Raw genomic sequence first — 24,905 nt, forward strand, 5'->3', positions numbered from 1 at the left:
CTCTACCTAATCACCTCCAAAGTTCCCACCTCCAAACACCATCACATTGAGTATTATGTTTCAAAATATGAATTTTGGGGCAAGGGGGCAGGGACACATTCATTCCATAGCACATGCTAAAGATGAGCTAACAACACAAACATTTCAAGCCATCTAAAGAATCAATTCAATATGAGGAAAATCAGTGGTTACCAAAAACATGCAAATTAGTACCCCAAGAGTTTGAGATAATAGAAAAGTCTTAAATAAACTCTAACATAGCATTCTCAAAATCTTTAAAGAGGTAAATGAAGAAAGAGAAACCATTTGAAGGAGACAAAAATGAAAGTATTAAAACCAAACAGAACTTCTAAAACTGAAAAATCAAGTTGATGAAATAAAAACTGAATAGATAAATACACCAGAGTAGAAATAGCTGAAGAAAGAATTAGTCAACTAGAAGAAAGATCTTGGAAAAAAACCCCCAGAATGTATCATACAGAGACGAAGAGATCAAAAATATAAAGGAGAAGTTAAAAGACTCTGCAATTCCATGGGAAAGACATATATCTAAAAGAATTTACAGAAGGAGAAAATTGAGGTTATGAGATGAAAACAACACTGAAGAGATAATTGCTGAGAATTTTCCAGAATTGATGAAAGGTTCTTAAATTAAAGAAGCATATCAAGTACCAAGTAGGATAAAGGCAAATCCATCTCAGTGAAACTGTAGAACACCAAAGCATAAAGTAATTCTTAATATTAATCTGATAGAAAAACAGATAACCTAAAGAAATTAAAATTAGACTGCAGTAGATTTCTCATCTCAACAATTCAGTCCATTGTTCACGCTATGAGGAAGCAAGCAGCCACATGGAGAGGCCACTGATAGGTTCCAGCAAACAGAACCTGGTGAGGTCCCTGCCAACAGCCAGGATCAAGTGCCAGATATATAGGTGGATGAGCTAAAAAATGAAATCAGCTTCTACCTTCAAGCGTGTCCAGCTGTCTTCATGTGGAGCAAAGAGAGCTGTCCTTGCTGAATCCTGAATCACAGATCTGTGTGCAAAATAAGTGATTGCTAGTTGTTTGAAGCCACTAAATTTAGGATGGTTTGTTATGCATCAAAAGATAAATAGAAAAAAGTGACTTAAACAAATTAGGGTTTTTATTTTGCTCACATAGGACACTGGGAAATAAGGATTTGGGGGAGGGTAGGATTTAGGGGATTAGGACATGCTGCTGCTGCTGCTGCTGATGGTATGGTTGAAAAGAAAAATAAATATTGATTTGATGGCTACTTTCTCTTCATGTTCATAAACCATACATACAACTGTATTTACTATAGGTTTTAATGTTTTAATATATGGTGGAGCTAGTCCTCCCACATTATTCTTGTTGAATTTTCTAGGCAACCCTACTTCATTTATTTCTTCCATAAGAATTTTAGAATCAACCCAATTAAAAAAAACAACCTTACTGATATTACCATTGGGATCACATTGCATTTACAGGGAGAATTGACCTATTTATAATGTTGATTTTCCTGACCAAAAACATGGGCGTTTCTACTTGTTCAAGTTTTCCTAAATTTGGGTATGTATAAAAGACACTGGTATATTATTCCCTATATTTTTCTTTATGTTTGAAATATTAGATAACTGAAAATGTAATTTAAAGTAAATGTAATCTAAAGTAGTTGATCAAGAAAATAATTTCTCATTCATAGGACTAAGATACTTTATATTATTATCAGGTTGCAATCTGATGAGTTTTGAGAAAGACAGATTAGAAATATGTAGAGTATTACTCACTTATTACTCTGAAAATCCAAAAATGTTTTTAATGATTGGGGTGATTTAGCTTTTCCTTTCCTAAATCTCCATTCTTTAGTTTAATTAGGATTAAACTCAAAAGCCTCAAATTGTGCTAAAAACTCAGATGTTTCTCTTATGGTGCACAGAATGAAAATGGACAATAAGGTTCATCTTAATTGGGTCTTTAAAGGAAGCGGGTATGTCTGGAGTCATTTCCAACATGCTACTTTTCTGCATTTGACTCTGAAGCACCCATTAACGAGGTTATCTGGCAATATATTTCACAATTAAAATCAGAAAGTGTTACTTCCTTTGAAGTTCCCATGTGGTGATCCAAACCAAATATGTGTAGTTTCCCTTTGAGTTTTTTTTTTTAAGGCAATCTTCATGATTAAATTGGGTATTTACACATTCCATTGGAAAGTCAAGATACATGAAAGATCAGTTTTGAGACCTAGATCAAACTATCAGCAAGTCTTTATAAATATCTAACATACAGGTTTAACTACTTCTAAGAAAATATGAAAATTTTAAATGAAGAAAAAAAATTCAGTTTCAGATTAACTGAAAAGATTTTAATGATGTTGTATTTGCCATATTCATGTCTGAGCAGATCACTCCCCTGCTTAGAGCCCTTCAGTGATTCCTTACTCACTCTGGATGAAGTCCGAGGTTCTTAGTCGGGCAGTCAACGGCAGCCCTCCAAGAACTGGTTCCCACCTACTACACCAGCCTCCAGCTTCATTTCCACCTGTCCCCTCCCAAGTTTCTCTGTCTCTCTCTGTTTCACACCCCAGGAACTTGCAGTTCTATGTCATTTCATGCTCATGGTATATTTTTACATAGTGTTTCTCTATGTGTTTTCACAAGCGTTTCCCTGTTTCTTGTGCCCAGCCCCTCCTTTTTTTCACTTGACTAACATATATTTCAAGACTGAGCTGTGTGTCCTGTATTCTTTTCAACTATTATCATTCATTCACTGTATGGCATTACATAACTGTTGATTTATGTGTCAGTTTCCCCCCACTCAATTCCATGCCTTTCTGAGGGCAGGAACTGTGTTTCTGTGCATCTCTGTACTCACGGTGCCTAGATATAAAAGCTTTCAAAAGAAGAAAAGGTTGCAGTTGGAGATGTGGGTTAAATTTCATGCATCCCGAGCGGCCTCCCCAAAACCAATGACACTGGCCTTCCCTGCTACTTCCTGTCTCTGAACATACATTCACACAATGGAACACTATACAACAATGAAAATGAAATGCAACTAGAGCTACAAGCAACAACGTGGATGACACATGCATATTGATTCCAATTATGTACATTCCAAAGGCAGGCAGTACTAAATTGTAATGTTTAGTTATACACACATGGGAGTATAAACTATAAATGAAAGTAAGGAAATAATAATCATGAAGGACAGAATGGTGATTATCTCAGGGAGAGGTTGCGGTGAAGGGAGTGTGATTGGGAAGGAATACACGGGGGCTTATTGAGGCTGGAAATATTCTATTATTGATCTTGGTGGCAATTACATAATGTCTGCCTATAATTATTTGTTATACTGTACATGTGTGTGTATTAGTTCCCTATTGCTGCTGGAACAAATTACCACAAACGTAGTGGCTTAACATATAAACTTACTATCTTAAAAGTTCTAGAGGTCCAAATCCAAAATGGGTCTCACTGGGCTAAAATCAAGGTGTTGGTAGGGCTGCGTTCCTTTCTGGATGGACTAGGAGAAAATCCATTTTCTTGCCTTTTCCTTTCCTAGAGGCTGCTTGAATTCTTTGGCCGTCTATCTTCAAAGCCAGAAATGGCTGGTAGAGTCTTTCTCATAGGGCATCATTCTGACACTGAGACTGATCCTTCTGCCTCCCTCTTGAACATTTAAGGACTCTTGTGCTTATTATTGAGCCACCCAGGACATTTTCCCTATCTTAAGGTAAGCTCATTAGTAATCTAAATTCCATTTTCTGCCCTAATTCCCCTTTGCTATGCAATGTAACATATCCACAGTAACATATCCACAGATGCTGGGTACATGGACATCTTGGGGAGGCCATTACTCTGCCTACCACAGCACACGTTATGTACATTTCTGAATCTGTGTTCTATTTCTCAGTGACAAAAGGTGAGAAGTCAAATTGTGGTATGTAAATACAAAGAATTCCTATACAACCATGAAAAAGAATGGCCCCTTTTTATTTAGCGTTATGGAATAATTTTTAAGAAATATTTAAAAAGCAGTGTTAGGGGCTTCCCTGGTGGCGCAGTGGTTGAGAATCCACCTGCCAATGCAGGGGACACGGGTTCGAGCCCTGGTCTGGGAAGATCCCACATGCCACGGAGCAACTAGGTCCATGAGCCACAACTACTGAGCCTATGCATCTGGAGCCTGTGCCCCGCAACAAGAGAGGCTGTGACAGTGAAAGGCCCGCGCACCGCGATGAAGAGTGGCCCCCGCTTGCCACAACTAGAGAAAGCCCTCGCACAGAAACGAAGACCCAACACAGCCAAAAATAAATAAATAAATAAATAAATTTTTTAAAAAAAAAGCAGTGTTAGAACTACTGTGTAAAGTATGCTGTCATTTATGTAAAAAGGTATGAGGAAAAGCATATCTATATGTATTTGCTTTTATATGCTCAAAGCATATAGGAAAACAAAAGCAAAGCAAAACAAAACGAGGGAAGGAGGTTTTCTATTTGCCTAAGAAGTATTTCTTAGTGTCCTAAAACCAGGAGGTTTTACCAACCTTTGAAGATAATAGTAAGGAATCAGCACCAGCCCTTGAAAAGACATAGAATTGCACAGAATTTACAGGGAAGACAATGTGGAATTACTATGTAAACAAAACCCTTCCCTGGCAATCGTATCTTTTAATAAACCACTAACAAAATAAAGAAGAATGTCATGGAGATGGAAAATTACACCGTTCAGTTTACCCAGGATGTGAATTCTGTGGCAGAATTCAGAATTGCAAAGGAAACAATAGATAAATGCCATTAGTTATGTAATGTTTGGGAACCTCCTGGAGAGCAGCCAGCACCCTGGAATACGGCCAAATACAACATCCCAGGGAAGCCATTGTTGGGAGGGAGGTCCCAGCACCTGTGATGTGAGGGCCAATGGACCATTTCCAGCCTATGTCTGAACACTGATATACCAACATTTCCTCCAGACCCATTAAGAAGTCCGGGGTAGGGGCTTCCCTGGTGGTGCAGTGGTTAAGAATCCACCTGCCAGTGCAGGGGACACAGGTTTGAGCCCTGGTCCAGGAAAATCCCACATGCCATGGAGCAACTAAGGCCATGCGCCACAACTACTGAGCCTGCGCTCTACAGCCTGCGAGCCACAACTACTGAGCCCATGTACCACAATTACTGAAGCCCGCACACCTGGAGCCCGTGCTCCGCAACAAGAGAAGCCACCGCAACGAGAAGCCTGCGCACAGCAACGAAGAGTAGCCCCCGCTCACCTCAACTAGAGAAAGCCCACACGCAGCAACGAAGACCCAACACAGCCAAAAATAAATATAAATAAAATAAATAAATTTATTAAAAAAAAAGAAGTCCGGGGTAGATGATGCTGGTCTGAAGTGTGAAAACAGACCTGTCAATCCAGAAACTCCTAGTCCATTCTTCGTTCATTCTAGGGCCATCTTGAGAATCTAGCATCCATGGGCAAGGGAGAGAGCAGATCAAACTAGGATTCATTCACTTATTCATTCATTTTTTTCATTTATTTGCTCATTCATTTAATCAGTATTTATTGAATGGCTTTATCTTCCTAGTGCTAACAGCTTAAGACATAGAGTATGATTTCAACATATAAATTTTTAAAACAGGTAAAACTACACTATTTTGCCTAGGGATAAATACGTAGGTGGTAAAATTATATATGAAAACAAGAAAATGACTATCATAAAAGTCAAGGTGATGGTTACATCCCAGGAAGGTGCAGGAAATATCATCAGGAAGGGATACACACCTGGGGTGGGTGGAGGGTGGCAGAGTCTTGGGTTAAGCAGCCCCCTGTAGACTGCCTGACCCCTTTACACAAAGAGAAAAGTAACTGCATAGACATGGACTGAAAACAGTCCATAGATATAGACTGAAAACAAGATATTGCAGAACAGTGGAATTTTTGCACTTGGGGATACTAATGACTGTGTACTCTTATTACTCTCCCCCCAAGTTTAAAATCACCATGGTCATATTCTTGGGAGACCTACACATTAAACAGCAGAAGTAAGTAGCACTAGCTACCCTGAAAATTAAACCCATTTTCTTATTCTTATATACAAACAGATAACCACAGACCAGAAGACATTGGAAGTAACCCTATGAATGCATACCTGCTACCCTGGATTTTTCTGACTAATAAATGTCAGTATTTCTCTGAGCATCCTTATTTAATAGCTTTAAATGGCATTTAATATTATTTATTATTCATGTCTGAGGATTAAAATCTTGTTGTTTGACAACAGATAATCAATCCTGTAGGTCTAACTTTGGAATGTTAAGATTTCCGGAAGAATAAAATGAGAAGAAAAAAAAAAAGGAGGAAAGTATGTAAAAAAAAATTTCCCAGAGCTGGAAGTGACACATGAGTAACCAGACTCAAATGGCCCATAGAAAGCTGAAGAAAACGAACTAGAAAAACTCACTCTTGGACACAGCTTCATGACATTTCAGACCCCAAGTACAAAAAAAGGAAAAAAACAAAAACAAAAACCCTAGAAAATATGAGAGAGAAATACCAGGCCACCTATAAAGGAAGGAGAATTGGGTGGCCTTCAAACTTCTGGATTTTTACAATAAAGTTGGCACTATGGCTTCGAAGTTCTGAGGAGAAATTATTTTGAACCTAGAATTCTACAGTCAGCTAAACTCTCAAAGTTGGTATGGAGGCAGAATAAGACATTTTCTTGCATGCAAGGATCAAAGTTTCCCACCTAGATACCCTTTTTCTGAGGAAGTTACTTGAGCAAAGTGAGAGTCAAAAGATATAATGGAACACATATGGAAATTAAAGAAAAATTTCTGGATAAAAACTGTGCAGGAGGTAACCGATCTAAATTAGAATAAAAAGCTGGTGGGCTCGGAGGAAATGTCTTCAAGGAGAAGAAGGGCATGAATTCTGAAATTAGATAGGAATAAAGAAATGAGGAATTAGAAACCATAGGGGGGAAAATACCAAAAGTTGTACAAAAGAGTCAAGTCAATTATGAAGTAAGCTAAGACAAGGTATAGTTATGAAAAAGTGGTGGACAGTAAAGAAAGAGAATCTACAAGATACAGACCTTAAGGACATTCTTTGAGTGACTAAGGGTCAGAACACTCAACCAACAGAATATAAAATGTAATCTCAGAATACAGTTTGACCCTTCAGTGTATAAAATTTATGTAGTCAAAATAGAAGACTTGAATGTGGTTATCAACCATGACAACACAAAGCAGAATAACTCACAGAAGAGGGAGAAATAGGGTTGAACTGCAGTGGGCAGGTTAGGGTTTCCAATATCTTTATACATCCAGAGATACTGTAGAGCTGATGGACCCAAAAATATAGTTTTAAGTATATAAATGAAAGTTATTTAAGGTTATAAATAAAACTCATAAAATAAAATAAATATAATAAAAATAACTGGGTTGCCAGCGGCTAAGGTGGGGGATAGAATTGCCTGTAAAGGGGCATGAGGAAATTTTATGGGGTGATGGAGATATTCTATACTTGCTTTTGGTGGTGGTTACATCACTGTTTAGGTCTGCCAACGTTCACAGAACTGTACACCAAAAAAGGGTAAATTTCACTGCATGCAAATTATAAACCAATAAGCCCAGGAAGGGGTAGAGGAGACAGAGGTGAACTAAATCTTCATCTTTCATATTGAGGACTCAAAAGTAGTATATAAAATTGATAAATCAACAAATAGTCATATAAGCATAGAATCAGCAAGGGAAATTACCACCACAAGAAACACCTAAAAGTACTTCTTGGAAGCAGTACTAGAGAAATAGACTGTTATTTAGCTTCATAATATTACTATATGCATGTTTTACTTATTTATTGGCATCAGCTTTTTAAAAAATTCTGAAACATTTTTAAAATACAGAAACGTCTCCAGAGTAGTGCAAAGAACTTCTATACATCCTTTGCCCAATAATCCCCTTTGTAGCAAAGGATCCAATCCATGCTCACATGTTGCACCCAGATGTCATGTCTCCCAGGTCTCCTTCAATCTGGAGCAGTTCTTCAGTCTTTTCTTCTTAAATTTTTTGATATTTTTTGAAGATTACAAGCCGGTCATCTCATTTTGTCCTTCAGTTTGGGCTAGTCTGATGCTTCCTTGTTATTAGACCCAAGTTAGGTATTTTGGTCCTAATATCATTGAAGACATACTGTGTTTTCTTTGCATCCTAGCGGGTGATACACGACATTGATTTGCTCTATTTGCTGGTATTAACTAAGATGACATCTACCAGGTCTCTTTAGTGTAAAGTTAATTTTCTCCTCTTTATGATTAATAAGTATTTTGAGGGAGGATATTTTGAGACTATGTTAAAGCCTGTTCCACACCTCGCTTTCACCTATTAGTTTTTAAGCCATTGGTGATTTTCACCAGGATTGGTTATTACTATGATTGCCAAATGGCAAATTTTATTGAGTAGATTCATAGATTCCTGTTTATTCAATTGGTTATAATCTATTAGTGACATTATTTATTTTGATTCTCGGCTTGTTCCAAATTTGGTCAGGGAGAGTCTCTTTGCTGGCTTCTGTGTCATTTTGACATATCTGTCTTTCTTTAAGCATTTCCTTATTTTCCAGCACAAAAGGATGTTCCAGGCTCATCTTGCTCTTTCTCTGCCTCAGTTCTAGAATCAATCAATTCTTCAAGGTTCCTTTTGAGTGGAGGGTGGGATTTAGAAACCGAGCTTTGGGTGCTAGCTGTGCTCATTGCTATTAGGGTCTCAAAGCTTCCATGACATCTCAGTGAACATAGCTAGGAATTAAGCATATGTATGTACATACACATATACATATATTTACATTTATATTTATTTCTATACCCGTGCATATCAGCAACCCTGAGTTCATAGTGATAACTCCAATTCCATTCCAATACCAAAGGGCTCATCTTAGGTTTCCTCCTTCCCACATTTGTATCTACTCCTTCCGAGAGTGAAAAATACTGGCTCTTGTTATCCTCAATATATTTACTTTTTTGCTTAACTCCTCTATATGTATCCAACCTCCTGAAGCCATCAGGTTGCCACCCTCCTAGTACACCCTCCTTGTGGCTCTGGCCACTGCCAGGCTGCCTTCCCATCTCACTTGGCATGCATTACTATGATAAAAACTTAAAAAGGAAAAAATTAAGTAGCCAAATACTATAAAAAGAACAAAACATTGTGATATAACACTGTGAGAATTTGTGTCAAGTAATATTCTTACTGCTCTAAAAATCAAAGGGTAACCCAGACCCATGGTTTCCCATCCCCACCCATCACACCACAATTGTAATGTACTTCAAAGTTTGATCTGTACTAGAAAGAAGTGTGACATGCCTAGCTTGACTCCATCATTCCCCTACTGATATCATACACTGCACATAGCCAGAACATTCTCTCTCTCTCTCTCTCTCTCTCACACACACACACACACACACACATGCTTTATCACTTTATGCTCTAGGCACTCGGTAACCTGAGTTTACCACACGGAAGAAGTCTTTACCTGAAATGTCACAGTAAACAGTCTGCTGGTAGAGTTTGGCTTCCCGAGGGTTAAAGTACACAGTGATTTCAGCTGATGAATTGGGCCAGACATCACCTTCCTAAAAACATGAAAGAATCATTAAAAAACAATATGATGAAGGGAAGGCACTGCTTTTAAATGCTGTTGTTGTAGCTCCAGGAAATTTGAAGGAAATATTTTGACAACAAATAAAAGAAAGCACAATTTTACCCAACAGATAGGAAATTTCTACTACTTGTTAAGAGGTGGTACAAGTTGGAAACAAGCTTCAAAGATCATTTCAGTGAGTTCATGAATATATAATTAGTTACTAAAGGAAACTAGGGTGTTTAGGGCATTTTTAAAATTTGTGGATTCAATTAACATTCATTGTATGCCACTGTGTGTCCAGCATTGGGCTTCAGAGATGAAGAAAGGTATGGTCTAAGATTGCATGGAGCTCACACCTCAGAGGGATGATAAAAATGTACACAAATATCTTGAAATATATGTGATAAATGCTGCGCCTTATCTATACAAGGTCCAGAAAGGCCAGAGGGAAAGAAGTATCTAACTCACTTGATGGAGAAACCATTCCTAACTTTTGAGTGACAGCATAAGGAAATACTCTTATTCTGTGTAAACGGCAGTGGCCCGAGGCAGAACAATGGCCAGATCAAACTCTGGTTCTGATCCAGTGTGATATTATTTCTCGTTTTAACTCAAACTACTCAAAAGTCACAATAAGAAAACCAAGTTTTGAAATTGTAATGCAACCTACCAAATATCAGAATCCCCTTGAGATATCCTTTGAAAAATATTTTTGTACTAACCATGTAACTTCTCAGGGCTGTAAAAGGATATGCTATAGCACCTGCCTCAAAGGGTTTCCTAAGGTCTGACGAGGGATCACGCAGGTCAAATGCTTTCTGACCCACATTCAGTACACAGTAAGAGCTCAGCAAATAACTGTTTGCTATGACTAATGTTATTCTTATGTCACTTGGAAAGACTAAGATGAAAGTATCAGAAAAATTAGGGGGAAAATGTGTTTTTTTTCTATGGTTTTTGTAAATAAGGCCAAGAACATCAGTGATAAGCACATCCAAAAATGTATAAATGGTCCTACCAACTAAATAGAAAACTAAGGAAAGGCAACTTGATAAATAATTAGGATCCAGTTTCAGACAGTCCCACATGCACGTTCTATTTCCAGTTTCGCTGGAACTGAACATATAGTGCTGGAGTAAAGAATCAAGCAGAGAGCAAAGTGGTTTAAAATGCAGACGTCAAACAAGATGGTGAAAACAGAAAACTAGAGCCAATTTGGGTTTGCTTACGAAGGTAACAGCCTGGCGAGTATGCTTCTCAGGCAATGTCGCCCTGCTTCAGAAGCATGAAGGGCATGAAGGGCACAGAGCCTCCAAGAAGCAGCAGTGAGGGGGACTTCCCTTGTGGCCCAGTGGTTAAGACTCTGCACTCCCAATGCAGGGGGCCTGGGTTCAATCCCTGGTCAGGAAACTAGATCCCACATGCTGCAACAAAGATCCTGCACATGGCAACAAAGATCCTGTGTGCCGCAACTAAGACCTGACACAGCCAAATAAATAAATAAATATTAAAAAAAAAAAAAAACGAAGTAGCAGTGAGGGCTGTGGGTGTCATGTGGGTCCCAGGAGCTCTCACTTCCACATCAGCCCACTAGAATGAAGGCTCCATGAGGGTGGGTGCTGTTCTATCTCCAGCACCTAAACCAGAAGTGGCTCTTAGTAAGTGTTCAACGTATTTATTGAATCATTCCCATCACTCAGTTTGCACACTGTGTAGTTATTGGCAAATGCCTATTCATCTTTGCAGTCTACTTCTGCCATTTTCTCCTCAACTGGGACCACAAAAGTCATACAATTTTAGAGCTGACATGGACTTTTGAGATCATGCAGGGCATAGGGAAGTCCTAAGCACTTTTGCTTATTTGAGCATTTCACCGTGGCGCTTTTCCAAACCTTGAAACGGGTATCTGTTTTATTCTGATAAACAGCGACTACCTGGCCCATCTTGGTTTGTGGGGGTTTTTAGTGATATGGAGTGCTAGGAACACTCATGGCCAGAATGAGCAGAGAGGCCAGGCAGAAAAAGTGGCTCATCCATTCACTGGTGTATCAGTGGGTAGTCCATCTGAGAATGTCTAAAGACCTGGTCTTACTCCTAACCCATGAGACAAATGTATTCCCCTGCTGGGTTTAGGCTCTGCTTTGTTTAGAAGTGTAGAATGGACACAGCTAACCTGTTCCTATCCAAACTGACCACTGGGGCCATCTTGGATCCCTAGAAAACCTCTGCTAGAAAAGTCTCACCACAGTGGTAAGAAACGCCCCAAAAAGGATATGCTGGGAATCAGATAAGCTCGGTACATGTGTGCAAATTCAAGGGCCTTACGGTTTGAGCTGGGCCAGACCACTTTCAAACACAAGAAAATCCAGGGTCCATGTGCATACAGGAAGTTAACAAACTTAAGTTCTATCCCAGAAGCACTCTTGCACATCCCATCATCAAAGAAGTCTGATTATCAGACTGGTGGGTTGGAAAATGGTGGGACAGACATGCTACAGAGAAGCAACCAGAACCTCCAAGAGGAGGGAGCAGTGACATTTGGATGTGATCCAGGAGCGGACTGTCTGATATGGAGCCCCCTGGAGGCTGAGAAGCCCTTCCGCTTGGTGAGGCAAGACCAGCACAAAGGAATCTGAGTCCCCGGGGTTCTTCAGACTGGGAGAATGGGACTGTGGGTGCCGTGCTTTCTTATCCTGGGCTGCAGCGGTTTTGTTGTGCCTAAGACGTCTGCTAGTAATTTATGGCTTTTACTGAGCCCCCAGAGATAATTCAAGGACAAATCCTATGCTAAAACCTCTCCTGGGCTTCTATCAAGTAATGTGCATTAAGAGGGCTGAGTGTATCTATAAAAACAGAAGTGTGGTCATTCAGTTTCCTCCCACAGAGGGATGTTTTCAATATTAGGTCATTTGAAGGAGTTAGGAACATGCAGAAGGACACTTTTATTTTTCAGTTGGGATTAAAATAAAAGTTAAAGAACTTCAATTTCTTTACAGCAAAAGCATTTTCTACCAAATCAGAGAGAGCAAACTCCAGTAACAGGCAATCAGCCTAACATGACCCCACTGCTACTTATATATCTTTGATACATTTCATATTACTTTTCCCACACTTCTGAAGTTAACTTCCATGTCATTTATGTCTCTGAAAAGAATTTTTCTTTCTTTATTGCTCAGTTCTAAAGTTTCTTTCTGAAAGCCAAAACATTCAGAATGTTCCCTACTGGCTCTGACATCAATATCCTTTCCTCCCAGTCCTGTGAAACCAGCCTCATCGTACAGAACCCCCTGCTGTTCTGCTTTCCTTCCATATATGACTCCTTTCCCATCACTGCCCATTTTCCTGCTCCAAATGAGAGATGAGTATGGAGAATATAATCTGTAAATGACCATTATCTTGTTTGTTGAAAATAATTGTCCAACTGGCCTTCAGTTTTACTGTAATTATCTTCCTTCTTGGTCTTAATGTTTTGTTTTTCCCTCAGACCCATGACTGCCTTTCACTTATTAATCAAGTGACCTGCTAGAAGGAATCAACTTTGAATTTTCAGGTCTAAAGTTAATTCCCATGTTTGCAGTTTTTGCCCCAATATTAAATATTTCTGGAAATGGAATTTCTGGAACAAGAACAACCAAGTGACTCGACAGGGACAGTTCTGAGACCTTCTGAAAGCTGTCTATAAACATGTCACCACTGGTTCATGATAGGTCATTAATACGATCATGAGAAAGGTGTCTTATTAAAATGATCTCCTTAAAAATTATATGTGTATAATATATTATATTATATTATATTATTTATATATATATATATATATATAAAAAAATATATATATAATAGGTATAGGGTCTTAATTTATTTAATGAGCCATAAGGAACCTTGCTGTTTCTAAGACTTCCCTAGGCCTCCTTCCACCTCCACTGGTTCTGTAATCTGAGCACAAAGATCTGAGAGGATGAACAATAATAAAGGGAGGGTGAAGAATGGGAAAACCACACCGACAAAAGAGCCGTGACTTGTGAAGGACAGTTTGCTCTCAGCAGATCCCTGTCCTCCTTTCTCCTTTCCGGTGCCCTTTTCCAAGGAGTCAGCGCCCACATGTTTGCAATGTGACTCACGACTAATGATACAAGAAGTGGAAGGGGGTTGCAGTAAAAAGCTAGATCTTTCCTCTTTGGTAGCCATCTGGGCTCCCACCCAACCTGGTTCTGCTGAGCTCACATGCTATGCCGATCTGGGAAAAATAAACTAAATTTGAGCTGTGCTTTCAAAGTCTGAATTGCTGAACCACATGTTTTCCACAGGCTTAGGTGACGACAGAGCATGGTTTACTGTTACTTACATGGTGATAAAGAAATTATCAAGTTTCTCTCCCTTTTTAAGGCTTAGTTACATTAAGCTGAAGCTTCCTTAGGGATTCTGGATGAAGGAGCAGAAATGTCTTCCCTGTTCACTGACGTCAGTCGGCCAATCATTTAGGGCCAGTTTGGGCAAAGATCTTTAAATTCTCAGACCCTTATTTCTGAGAAAATATCAAGTGTTCAACATTCAGAAAATTGCTGCATCTTAAAAGTGTGATCTGAGCCAGCAGTACCAGAGTTCAGAAACAAGGCTAGCACACCTGTGCTGTGATTTCTCAGAGGACTCCTAGATGCCCATGGAAACCGAAAGCTTGATTCTCTCTTTTTGCCCTGTAATATTCTTCTGCCTCTCAATTCTCGCAATTGTGTTTTTTATCTCTGACTCTCTCTCACTCAGGGTACCCAAGAGACCTAAGCAGAGGAAGTAACAGAACAAGACTGTCAAAATTCTGTACAGCCAAAGTCCATCTAGTAAAATAGAATATTGTATTTCTGAAGGTAATCAATTCCACTTGTTTTTCTGGAAGGCACAAAACATGCCTAATAGACTAAATTTCACAATTCTTTTCCAAAGGGGGAAGAAAACTATATGGATGCAAGTGGCTTGAGAAATGATCAGTATTCTATAGAACTTACTACCTTCCCTAGGTCAGGAATAAATGGGAAATTTTAGGTTAATTACATTAATATTTCAAGACATTATCAAAAGAATGGACATGAGGAACTTGTAAAAATAGTAGTAATACAGCACATGCTTTAATGACTAGAACAACAATTATGGTTACTATTAGAATATCAATAAACTACCAAGTAAAAAAAATTCCTTCCAGCCCATTTTCTTGTATCTGCCCAGGAATGCCTTCTCCCTGGGTCTTTGCCCACTCCCTTCATCTTCAATGAACATGTCTGGGGTCTCTCAAAAGACAAACTCCCACTTCTGCACTCTGTGACCACATCAGTACCAAAGATGCCCCAGCATAACTCCTCAAGGTTCTTCCAACAGACCCCATGGCAATGGTAGGCAATGAGCATGATGGGAAGAAAGTGAGCTGAGACAGTGGAATTAACCAGTGGCCAAGTGGTGGTAGAACAGTGTAAGAACTTGCAGTTCTAGAGTTTTGGATCAGACATTCTTACAGCATTGAGTCAAACTACTTCTCACATGATCACATAAATAAAATGTGATTTAAATTCAAACCCATCACCACTTTTTGACAATTTAAGGACAGTGACTGATCTCTTAATCTTGAATCTACTTACTTTAAATTGAAAGAGCCTCTAAAATAGGAACAGTGTTCCCATACAACACTCAATACACAGAGGACACAATAAGGGCTAAACTAAACTTTGTTTTGGCTGACGCATTTAAAGAACCAGATATATAGACATAGGTCTGAGAATATAAGCATATCATTTCTTACTTCCTTTCAGACCCTAAGGTAACATGGGATTTTTTTGTTTTTTGTTTACTTTTTAAGTTTACCTCAGTTGAAGACAATGTCCTTCCTGGTGGACACAGAGGCTGAAGGGCCCATCAGAAAGCAAGGTAGTCTCTAAACCCCTGCATCAACCTTCAATTTTATTTTTATTTTTTGAACAGGCCGTCAATTAGAGATTGACTGTTAGATCAGTAGGTGGCACTGCTTGGTTTTAATCATCTCTGCTTCTACTATGAACTCAGCTCGTATCAAGAAGATAATTAAAAGGAATCACATCCTAATAAAAAAAAACTAATCGCTGATGCATAGCTCAACTGTCAGAAATTAAATAGTGGCCATTTGGCATAACTGATCTTCTATGTGAGCAAGATTCAGAAGACCCTTCAGTAGAAAATGGTGATGAACAAGGCATAATAGGGTAGAAAGACATGTAGGATAGGCTGGCGAGCTCTCAGCTGTCTGGTTCTCCTCTTGGCCATCCTTCTCTGTGAATTCACAGCCTATCCTCTCTTTGCAGGGCCTCTAAAGATGAGCACCTGGGGGCTGTCCTGGGCCCACTGCAAGTTACCTTCTTTGCTCTGCTCTTAGAATTTCCATCCGCTTTTCACGCCTTCCATGAAGACCTCTAAAGGATACTCACCTCCAGTCCTGATTCCCATCCTACAAGTACTGCAATTCCAAAATTATTTGGACATCTAGTGTCATCTCAAATTCAACATGTTCAGAACCAAGCTCATCATCATTAATTGATTTCCATTTGTTTGTTCCTTCCTTCCTTCCTTCATCCACCCATTAATTGGTACTGTTCTAGGCCTGGGATACAGATAAGGATAAGGCACTCCTTGATGTTGACAATCTCAGAGTCTGTTCTCAAACTGGAGAATCATAACCTACTAGCTAAAAAGGATCAACATGCCCAAATATCCTTATTTTGTGTAAAAGGCAACTGATGCCAAAGGAGATCAAATTGCTTGTTTAAGGTCACATTTGCCATTGGCAAAGCTAGGAGTTAAACCCAGGACTCCTAACTTGCCAATTCCTATCAAAGACATCATAATTCTCCCAGTCACTCTAGTTCAGATCTGAGAAGACATATGATTCCTCACCACATCTCACCATCAATGGCCAGTCAGTCGAAAAGCACTTTAGTGTCTTTCTTTCGAGCATCTCTCACATCTGCCATTTCCTTTGCTTTCCGACCATCAACAGGCTGTTCCAGGTCAGTGTCACCCTCACACATTACCCTCCACTTGCCTGCAGAGATGTTCAGTTTCCCTGACCCTCCCTGCACTAGTGAATTTCCCCTGCCTGACCTGCATTACCCATCCCACCCTCTATCCATCCTCTTCCAATTTGATCCAAAAGCTGATGCTATGATAATCTTTCTAAAACACCCTGAACACATCCTGTTCCTAATCCAAACCTTATAGTGAGTCTCAGACACCCTCAGCACCAGTTACCAAACTAGGATCCACACAACGCTGACTCCGGTGGATACTGTGTGGGAAAGGGGGGTCTCTCGTCCTGGGGAAATACTGTTTGCACTTTTCCCTTTGAGAGTCACCTTCTCTTGAACCAGTATTTCCCAAACTTATTTGAGCACAAATTACCCCTTTGCAAGGAACACACACTACCACCCCTCAGATCCAGTATTTACAGAAAACATACTGTGGGAGACAGTCGGCTATAGCGTGACGGGTTGCCAGGGCAGCCCAGATATGCCAACTCTCCTTCTCAATCTCATTTCTTATATTCTCCTTGACCACCTGCTCCAGAAAAATCCATCATTTCATTGTTGTTTAATATGCTATGAACCCATTATTAAAAGTGTCCCTTTTCTTTGTTTTCAAAATTTCTCCAATTGGAAACATCCTTCTTCTTCTTTTCTCTTTAATTAAATCTTACCCTTCCTCCAACATTCAGTTCAGATCTCATCTCTTCTATAAACCCTTTCCCAACTCTATCATCCAAAAATACTACAGAATTGACCTGTATCATAAAACCAAAATCTCAATAGTGGAAAATACCCATAGTTCACATTTGAGTCAAGAAGCTAATGAAATTACAGAATTTTCCCATCAAATACCTTCCAAAGTAATTTACAAGGTAAGATTATATTACACTCACAAGAACTGTATTTCTATAAAACTATCAGGATCTTTAAGTAGGAAAAAAGGAAATTTAACATCAATAAATATATCAGTATAACTGACACTGAGTTCTGCTATTTTGACCAGAAAAACACTAAGGATGACACTAGGAAAAATTCATGCCTTCATTTTTCATTTTGCAAAAATGATCAAGAATCTGCTAATGAATACTATCATGAGAAGAAAACCTGAATACTGTACAGAAAAGACAAAATTATTACAGATGCCATAAACATCACTTATGTACTAAGCAAATATTATCCCCTTCCTGGGTTTTTTTTTCACATAATATAAATGAAATTAGTCTCATTTATTTAAAAAGGTATCATTTCTGTGTATCATTATTCTACAAAATATTTTTCCTCCTAATAGTGAAAAAATGCCTTGTGATAAGAATGCCCAATTCAGTTCCTATCTAGAATTCAAAAGGAATCATATTAAGTGCCACGTTTTAACACATATATCTGCAGCGAGAAGCTTTGGATTTTGTGCATGAGGATAAGAAAATCTGAGGTAAGCCCAGTCTTCCTACTTCTGAATTTGAAATATACAAGCCTTACCTGCAGGTCTCCCACCTCCTTCTGACCACCAATGTTTGCCATCCCAGAGTCACCCACTCCCAGAAGGCTATGAGAAAAGGACAGCGGTCTTCAGCCTGGATTCTCCATACCAGCTAGGAAGAATCTTGGACTGCCTACACTCTGGACCTTACCAGCCATGTCTAAGATTGCCATGACTGATTGCTCCTCCCTGCCTCTGCCTCTGCCTCACTCAGCAACTTACTTGCTTGGACTTGTCATGCCTTCCTGATCTTTTCAGCATCTTTGGGCATGACCTACTTTTATAGGTGCATGTCCTGTCCTTCCAAGACTGTATGCTCACCTTGATTTAACCTCTTTCTGGGCTAACTCATTATATCTGAAGATCCCTTTGCTCAGTTGAGCCCTGGATAGTCTTCTGACATGAGAGAAGATTCAGCCTCAACCCACATCTCCAACCTTGTTTTCCCACATGAACCCTTTACTTCAAGCAAACTGATCCACTAATGGAGCCTTGAATGAACCATGCCATGCACACCCTCAATTTTGTTTTCCAAAAGTTCCATCCTGCAAGACCCAATTCAAGGCTCTGCTCTCAAAAAGCCTACTCTAACTTCTTAGCCTATGATAATCACCTCAGCCTCTGAACTAGCGTCCTGACTGTCTGTCTTTACCTGTGATTCACACAACAAGTCCCACTAAATATTAGTTCCAAAGGATATCTCCAAGGGGAAGGCTCCCTCTTAAGAGATTTATAATGCTCATTATCATATGAAAGACTTTTATAAGTCTAACAGCAAATAAACCTTTCAAGCAATATTGAACCCAGTGTTTCTCAAACTTATTTAGCCATGGACTCCCTTTTCTATGTTATATACTGTAATAATTTGCAAGTACATACATAGGAAAACTGGTATGTATAGGTCAATGGCACTTCTCACAAGTGACTTTTTATTCTAATGTGTCCTTGTGCCCATGTCTTCTCTCCAACAGGTTTGAATGGCAGCTCTAACTAGCCGTGGGTTTTCTCAACTCCTATTGCTGTCTTTACCCTCACAGCACTCTATGCTTGCTAAGTTTAAGGTAATGTACAGTGCCTAGCAGATAGTAAACACAGAAGATGCTGGTTATTTTCATTTTGAGGCAGTGGGGCAGAGTGGTCAGGAGTTTGGTCTGTGAAAGAAGCACATAAATATATAAAGCAAATATTAACAGACATAAAGGGAAGAATTTACAATAATATGATAATAGTAGGGGACTTTAACACCCCACTTATATCAATGAACAAATCATCCAGACAGAAAATCAATAAAGAAACCGTGACCTTAAATGACACATGAGACCAGCTGGACTTAACAGATACCTACAGGACATTCCACTCAAAAACAGCAGAATACACATTCTTTTCAAGTGCACATGGAACATTCTCCAGAATAAATCACATGCTAGGCCACAAAACAAGTCTCAACAAATTTAAGAGATAGAAATTATATCATCTTGCCCAACTGCAACAGTATGAAACTAGAAATCAATCACAGGAAGAAAAATGGGTAAAACACAAACACATGGAGACTAAACAACGTGCTACTAAAAATCAATGGGTCAATGAAGAAATCAAAAAGGAAAGCAAAAATACACCAAAATGAATGACAATAAAAACACAACTTTCCAAAATCTATGGAACACAGCAAAAGCAGTTCTAAAAGGGACATTTACAGCAGCGATACAGTCCTACCTCAAGAAACAAGAAAAATTTCAAGTAAACAACATAAACTACTATCTAAAGGAATTAGAAAAACAACGAAGCCCAAAATCAGCAGAAGGAAGGAAATAATAAATATAAGAGAGGAAGTAAATAAAATAGAGACCAAAAAAAGAAAAAAACCCAATAGAAAAGATCAGTGAAACCAAGATAAATAAAACTGATAAGGCTTTAGCCAGGTTCATTAAGAGAAAAAGAAACAGAACCCAAATAAACAAAATAAGAAATGAAAGAGGAGAAATTACGACTGATATCACAGAAACACAAACAATCATAAGAGAATATTATGAATGGTCATATGCCAACAAATTGGACAACCTAGAAGAAATGGATAAATTCCCAGAAACATACAATCCTCCAAGACTGAATCAGGAAAAAATAGATAATCTGAACAGACCAATTACTAGTATTGAAATTGAATCAGTAATCAAAAAACGTCTAAGAGAAAAAGGTCCCGGACTGCCCAGCTTCACAGGGGAATTCTACCAAACATATAAAGAAGAGTTAATACTTATCCTTCTCAAACTAATGCAAAAAATTGAACAGGAGGGAACACTCCCAGAGTCATTCTATGAGTCCATTTCCCTGATACCAAAACCAGAAAAAGATACTACCAAAAAAAGAGAAGATTACAGGCCAATATCTCTGATGGATACAGATGCAAAAATCCTCAACAAAATATTAGCAAGCCAAATTCAACAATATATAAAAAGGATCATACATCATGATCAAGTGGGATTTATTCCAGGGATGCAGGGATGATTCAATATACACAAATTGATCGCTGTGATATGCCACATTAACAAAACAAATGGTAAAAATCATATGATCGTCTCTCAATAGATGCAGAAAAAGCATTCAACAAAATTCAATACCCATTCATGATAAAACTCTCAACCAAGTTGGTATAAAGGGAACATATGCCAACATAATAAAGGCCATTTACAATAAATACACAGCTAATATTATACTCAATGGTGAAAAGCTAAAAGCTATTTCTCTAAAATCAGGAACAAGACAAGGATGCCCACTCTTGACAATTCTATTTAACATAGTATTGGAAGTCTTAGCCACAACAATCATGCAAGAAGAGGAAACAAAAGCATCTAAATTGGAAGGGAAATAATGAAACTGTCAGTATTTGCAGATGACTTGATACTATATAGAGAGAACCATAAAGTCTCCAACAAAAAACTACTAGAGCTAATAAATGAACTCAGTAATGTTGCAGAATATAAGATTAATATGCAGAAACCTGTGGATTTTCTATACACTAATAATGAACTATTAGAAAGAGAAAGCAAGAAAACAATCCCATTTACAATTGCATTAAAAAGAATAAAATACCTAGGAATAAACTTAACCAAGGAGTTGAAAGACCTGTACTCTGAAAACTATAAGACACTGATGAATGAAATAGAAGATGATACAAATAACTGGAAAGATATCCCGCATTCATGGATTGGAAGAATTAATACTGTTAAAACGTCCATACTACCCAAAACAATCTACAGATTTAATACAATCCCTATCGAAATACCCATGACATTTTTCAAAGAACTAGAGGTAGTAAACCTAAAATTTGTATGGGACCACAAAAGATCCCCTAATAGCCAAAGCAATCTTGAGAAAAAAGAACAAAGCTGGAGGTATCACGCTCCCTGACCTCAGACTATACTACAAAGCTACAGTAATCAAAAGAATGTGGTACTGGTACAAAAGCAGACACATAGATCAATTGAACAGAATAGAGAGCCCAGAAATAAACCCACACACATATGGTCAATTAATCTATGACAAAGGAGGCAAAAATACACAATGGGGGAAAGACAGTCTCTTCAATAAGTGGTGCTGGGAAAACTGGACAGCTACATGTAAAAGTGTGAAATTAAAAGACTTCCTTATACCATGTAAACTCAAAATGAATTAGAGACCTAAAGGTAAGACCTGAAACCATAAAACTCCTAGAAGAGAACATAGGGAGAACACTCTTTGACATAAATCATAGTAATATTTTTTTAATCTGTCTCCTAAGGCAAAAGAAATAAAAGCAAAAAATAAACAAATGGGACCTAATGAAACTTAAAAGCTTTTGCATAGCAAAGGAAACCATCAACAAAATGAAAAGACAACCTACTGAATGAAGAAAACATTTGCAAATGGCATGACAGATAAGGAGTTAATATCCAAAATATACAAACAACTCAGAACTCAATATCAAAAAAACCAAACAATCTGATTAAAAATGGGCAGAAGACCTGAACAGACATTTTTCCAAAGAAGACATACAGATGGCTAACAGGCACATGAAAAGATGCTCATCATCGCTAATTATTAGAGAAATGCAAATCAAAAAATAAAAAAACAATGAGATATCACCTCACACCTGTCAGAATGGCTATCATCACAAAGCCTACATATTACAAATGTTGGAGAAGATGTGGAGAAAAGGAAACCCTTGTACATTGTTGGTGGGAATATAAATTGAAGCTGCCACTATGGAAAACAGTATGGAGGTTCCTCAGAACCCTAAAAATAGAACTACTGTATGATCCAGCAATTCCACTCCTGGGTACATAATCCGAAAAAAAGGAAAACACTGATTTGAAAAGATACTTGCACCTCAATGTTCATAGCAGCATTATTTACAATAGCTAAGATATGGAAGCAACCCAAATGTCCATCAATAGATGAATAAAGATGTGCAACACACACACACACACACACACAACACACACACACAAAATGAAATATTACTCTGCCATAAAAAAGAATGAAATTCTGCCATGTGCAACACGTGTATGGACCTAGAGAGCATTATGCTTAGTGAAATACGTCAGATGGAGAAAGACAAATACTGTATGTTATCATCTAAAAGATAAAACAAACAAATGTATACAGCAAAACAGAAACAGACTCATAGAAAACAAACTAGTGTATACCAATGGGAAGAGAGAAGGGGGGAGGGGCAGGATAGGGTTATGAAATTAAGAGATACAAACTACTATGTATAAAAAAGATAAGCAACAAGGATATATTGTATAGCACAGGGGATAATAGTAATCATTTTGTAATAACTTTAAATGGAGTATAATCTATAAAAATATCAAATCACTATGTTGTACACCTAAAAAAAAAAGTTTAGTCTGTGGAATCAGACAGATCCTGTTCTAACTCTGGCTCAGGTCTCACTAGATAGACATTGAGGTCAAGGACTATGTCTGTTTTGTTCATCGATGCCTGGTACATACGCAGTGCCTGGTACAGAATATGCACTCAATAAGTATTTATTGAGTGAATTAAGGACAAAGCAGTTTTCAACCCGAGTGATTTTGCCCACCAGAGGACATCTGACATCTGGACAGAGTTTGGGTTGTCACAACTAGCATCCGATGGGTAAAAGTCAGGGCTGCTATTAAATATGCTACAATGTACAGGACAAAGAATTATCCAGCCCCAAATGTCAATAGCACAGAGATTGAGAAACCCTGCTCTAGAGTGAGGCTAATCAGGGATAAATTTCTAACTACTGACACTAATCATTTGGGCTCGAGTAAGCTATCAAATTTCTCTAAGTCTTAATTTCCTCATCTGTAGAATGGGGGACTGATTACAACTGATAATATATATACAAACAAGATAAAGTATGTAATATATATGAAGTGTTTAACAGTGACTGGTGCATATAAAGTGTGACCTCTAAATGTAACCTCTGAGTGTTCTTACTATTAATCTTCATTCACGGTCTCATAACGACGATGAGGCTCCTCAGATGGAATCTTTATGCTCTTGGAACTCACCATATCAATCTCAGAGTGAGTAATCCCATCAAATTAAGCCCTGCATCCCCACTACATTTACTGTAAGGTCAGATGTATTTATGTGCTTACCAGAGGCTCAACACTGAAAATGTTATTCAAGAAGAGCATGCTATCTGCCTGAACCAGCTTTCTCTGATTCTCAAAGGTGCGGGACAGAATGGAAAGACGCTGTTGGAGTGAAGGATCAATAATGCACTCCTCAAGAAACCCATCGGTCTCATTCTTTTCCTCTTTGACAAGATCATCACAGACCCTAAAAAAAAAGCAAGAAACATGAGATTCATTTTGATACTCCCATGAAGAACATTGTAAAGGGCTCCCCACCAGCCCATCCTCTTGGGAATAGTCTCACCCATGACCTTGGGGTGGTCCTTCCTTGCCCTGAATCTATAACATACCAGCTAAGTGACCTTGTACTTTAACCTCTCAAGAACCTCAGCTCGCTTCCTTCAAGAAGTGCTCCCAGGCTTCCTGTCCTACTCAATGCCCATTTGCTTACTCCTGAGCCCTTATGTATATTTGGACAAATATTTTCTTTTAGGTAATTGTGTTTTCCAGGCTGCTTCTTCAATATTTAACATATACCCTGCCTCTCACACTTTAAGTGCAATTTCATTTCTTCTACACTTGCTTAGCTTGAATTCCTTCCTAGCTGTTATTACCTAGAGAACAGAATCTGGAGCCAGCAAGGCCTAGAGCTTCTTTTGTTTTTGTTTTTTTAATTAATTTATTTTTGGCTGTATTGGGTCTTCGTTGCTGGGCGCGGGCTTTTCTCTAGTTGCAGCGAGCGGGGGCTACTCTTTGTCGCAGTGCACAGGCTTCTCATTGCGGTGGCATCTCTTGTTCTGGAGCACGGGTTATAGGCGCACGGGCTTCAGTAGTTGTGGCATGCGGGCTCAGGAGTTGTGGCTCGCGGGCTCTAGAGCACAGGCTCAGTAGTTGTGGTGCACGGGCTTAGCTGCTCTGCGGCATGTGGGATCTTCCTGGACCAGGGCTCAAACCAGTGTCCCCTGCATTGGCAAATGGATTCTCAACCACTGTGCCACCAGGGAAGTCCCAACGCCTAGGTTTTGGTACTGACTCTACTATCTATTTACTCACTCTGTGACTTCAGGAGTTACTTAAATCCTCTAAGCCTCAGTGCCTTCATCAATAAAATGGAAAGAATAGGAGCTCCTCCATC

General features: G+C 38.7%; 1 protein-coding gene and 1 long non-coding RNA gene across 3 annotated transcripts in view; one reads left to right on the forward strand and one right to left on the reverse strand.

Annotated features, from left to right (window-relative positions):
* The window catches only part of LOC309617580, a 548,498-nt gene that overhangs the window by 264,152 nt on the left and 259,441 nt on the right, over nucleotides 1-24,905 (forward strand). The gene's annotated exons all lie outside the window — the stretch shown is intronic.
* HYDIN (HYDIN axonemal central pair apparatus protein) overlaps nucleotides 1-24,905 on the reverse strand; it is a 441,132-nt gene that overhangs the window by 262,444 nt on the left and 153,783 nt on the right. For both annotated transcript variants that reach the window (XM_082369752.1, XM_082369751.1), the window contains exons 10-11: nucleotides 23,792-23,975; nucleotides 9,540-9,639 (exon numbers count right to left, since the gene is read on the reverse strand). In XM_082369752.1, coding sequence (XP_082225878.1) covers nucleotides 9,540-9,639; nucleotides 23,792-23,975 — 284 coding nt within the window. The remainder of the gene's footprint in view (nucleotides 1-9,539; nucleotides 9,640-23,791; nucleotides 23,976-24,905) is intronic.

Source organism: Balaenoptera borealis, assembly GCF_965194805.1.
Source record: "Balaenoptera borealis genome assembly, chromosome: 19".
NCBI classification, from domain to species: domain Eukaryota; kingdom Metazoa; phylum Chordata; class Mammalia; order Artiodactyla; family Balaenopteridae; genus Balaenoptera; species Balaenoptera borealis.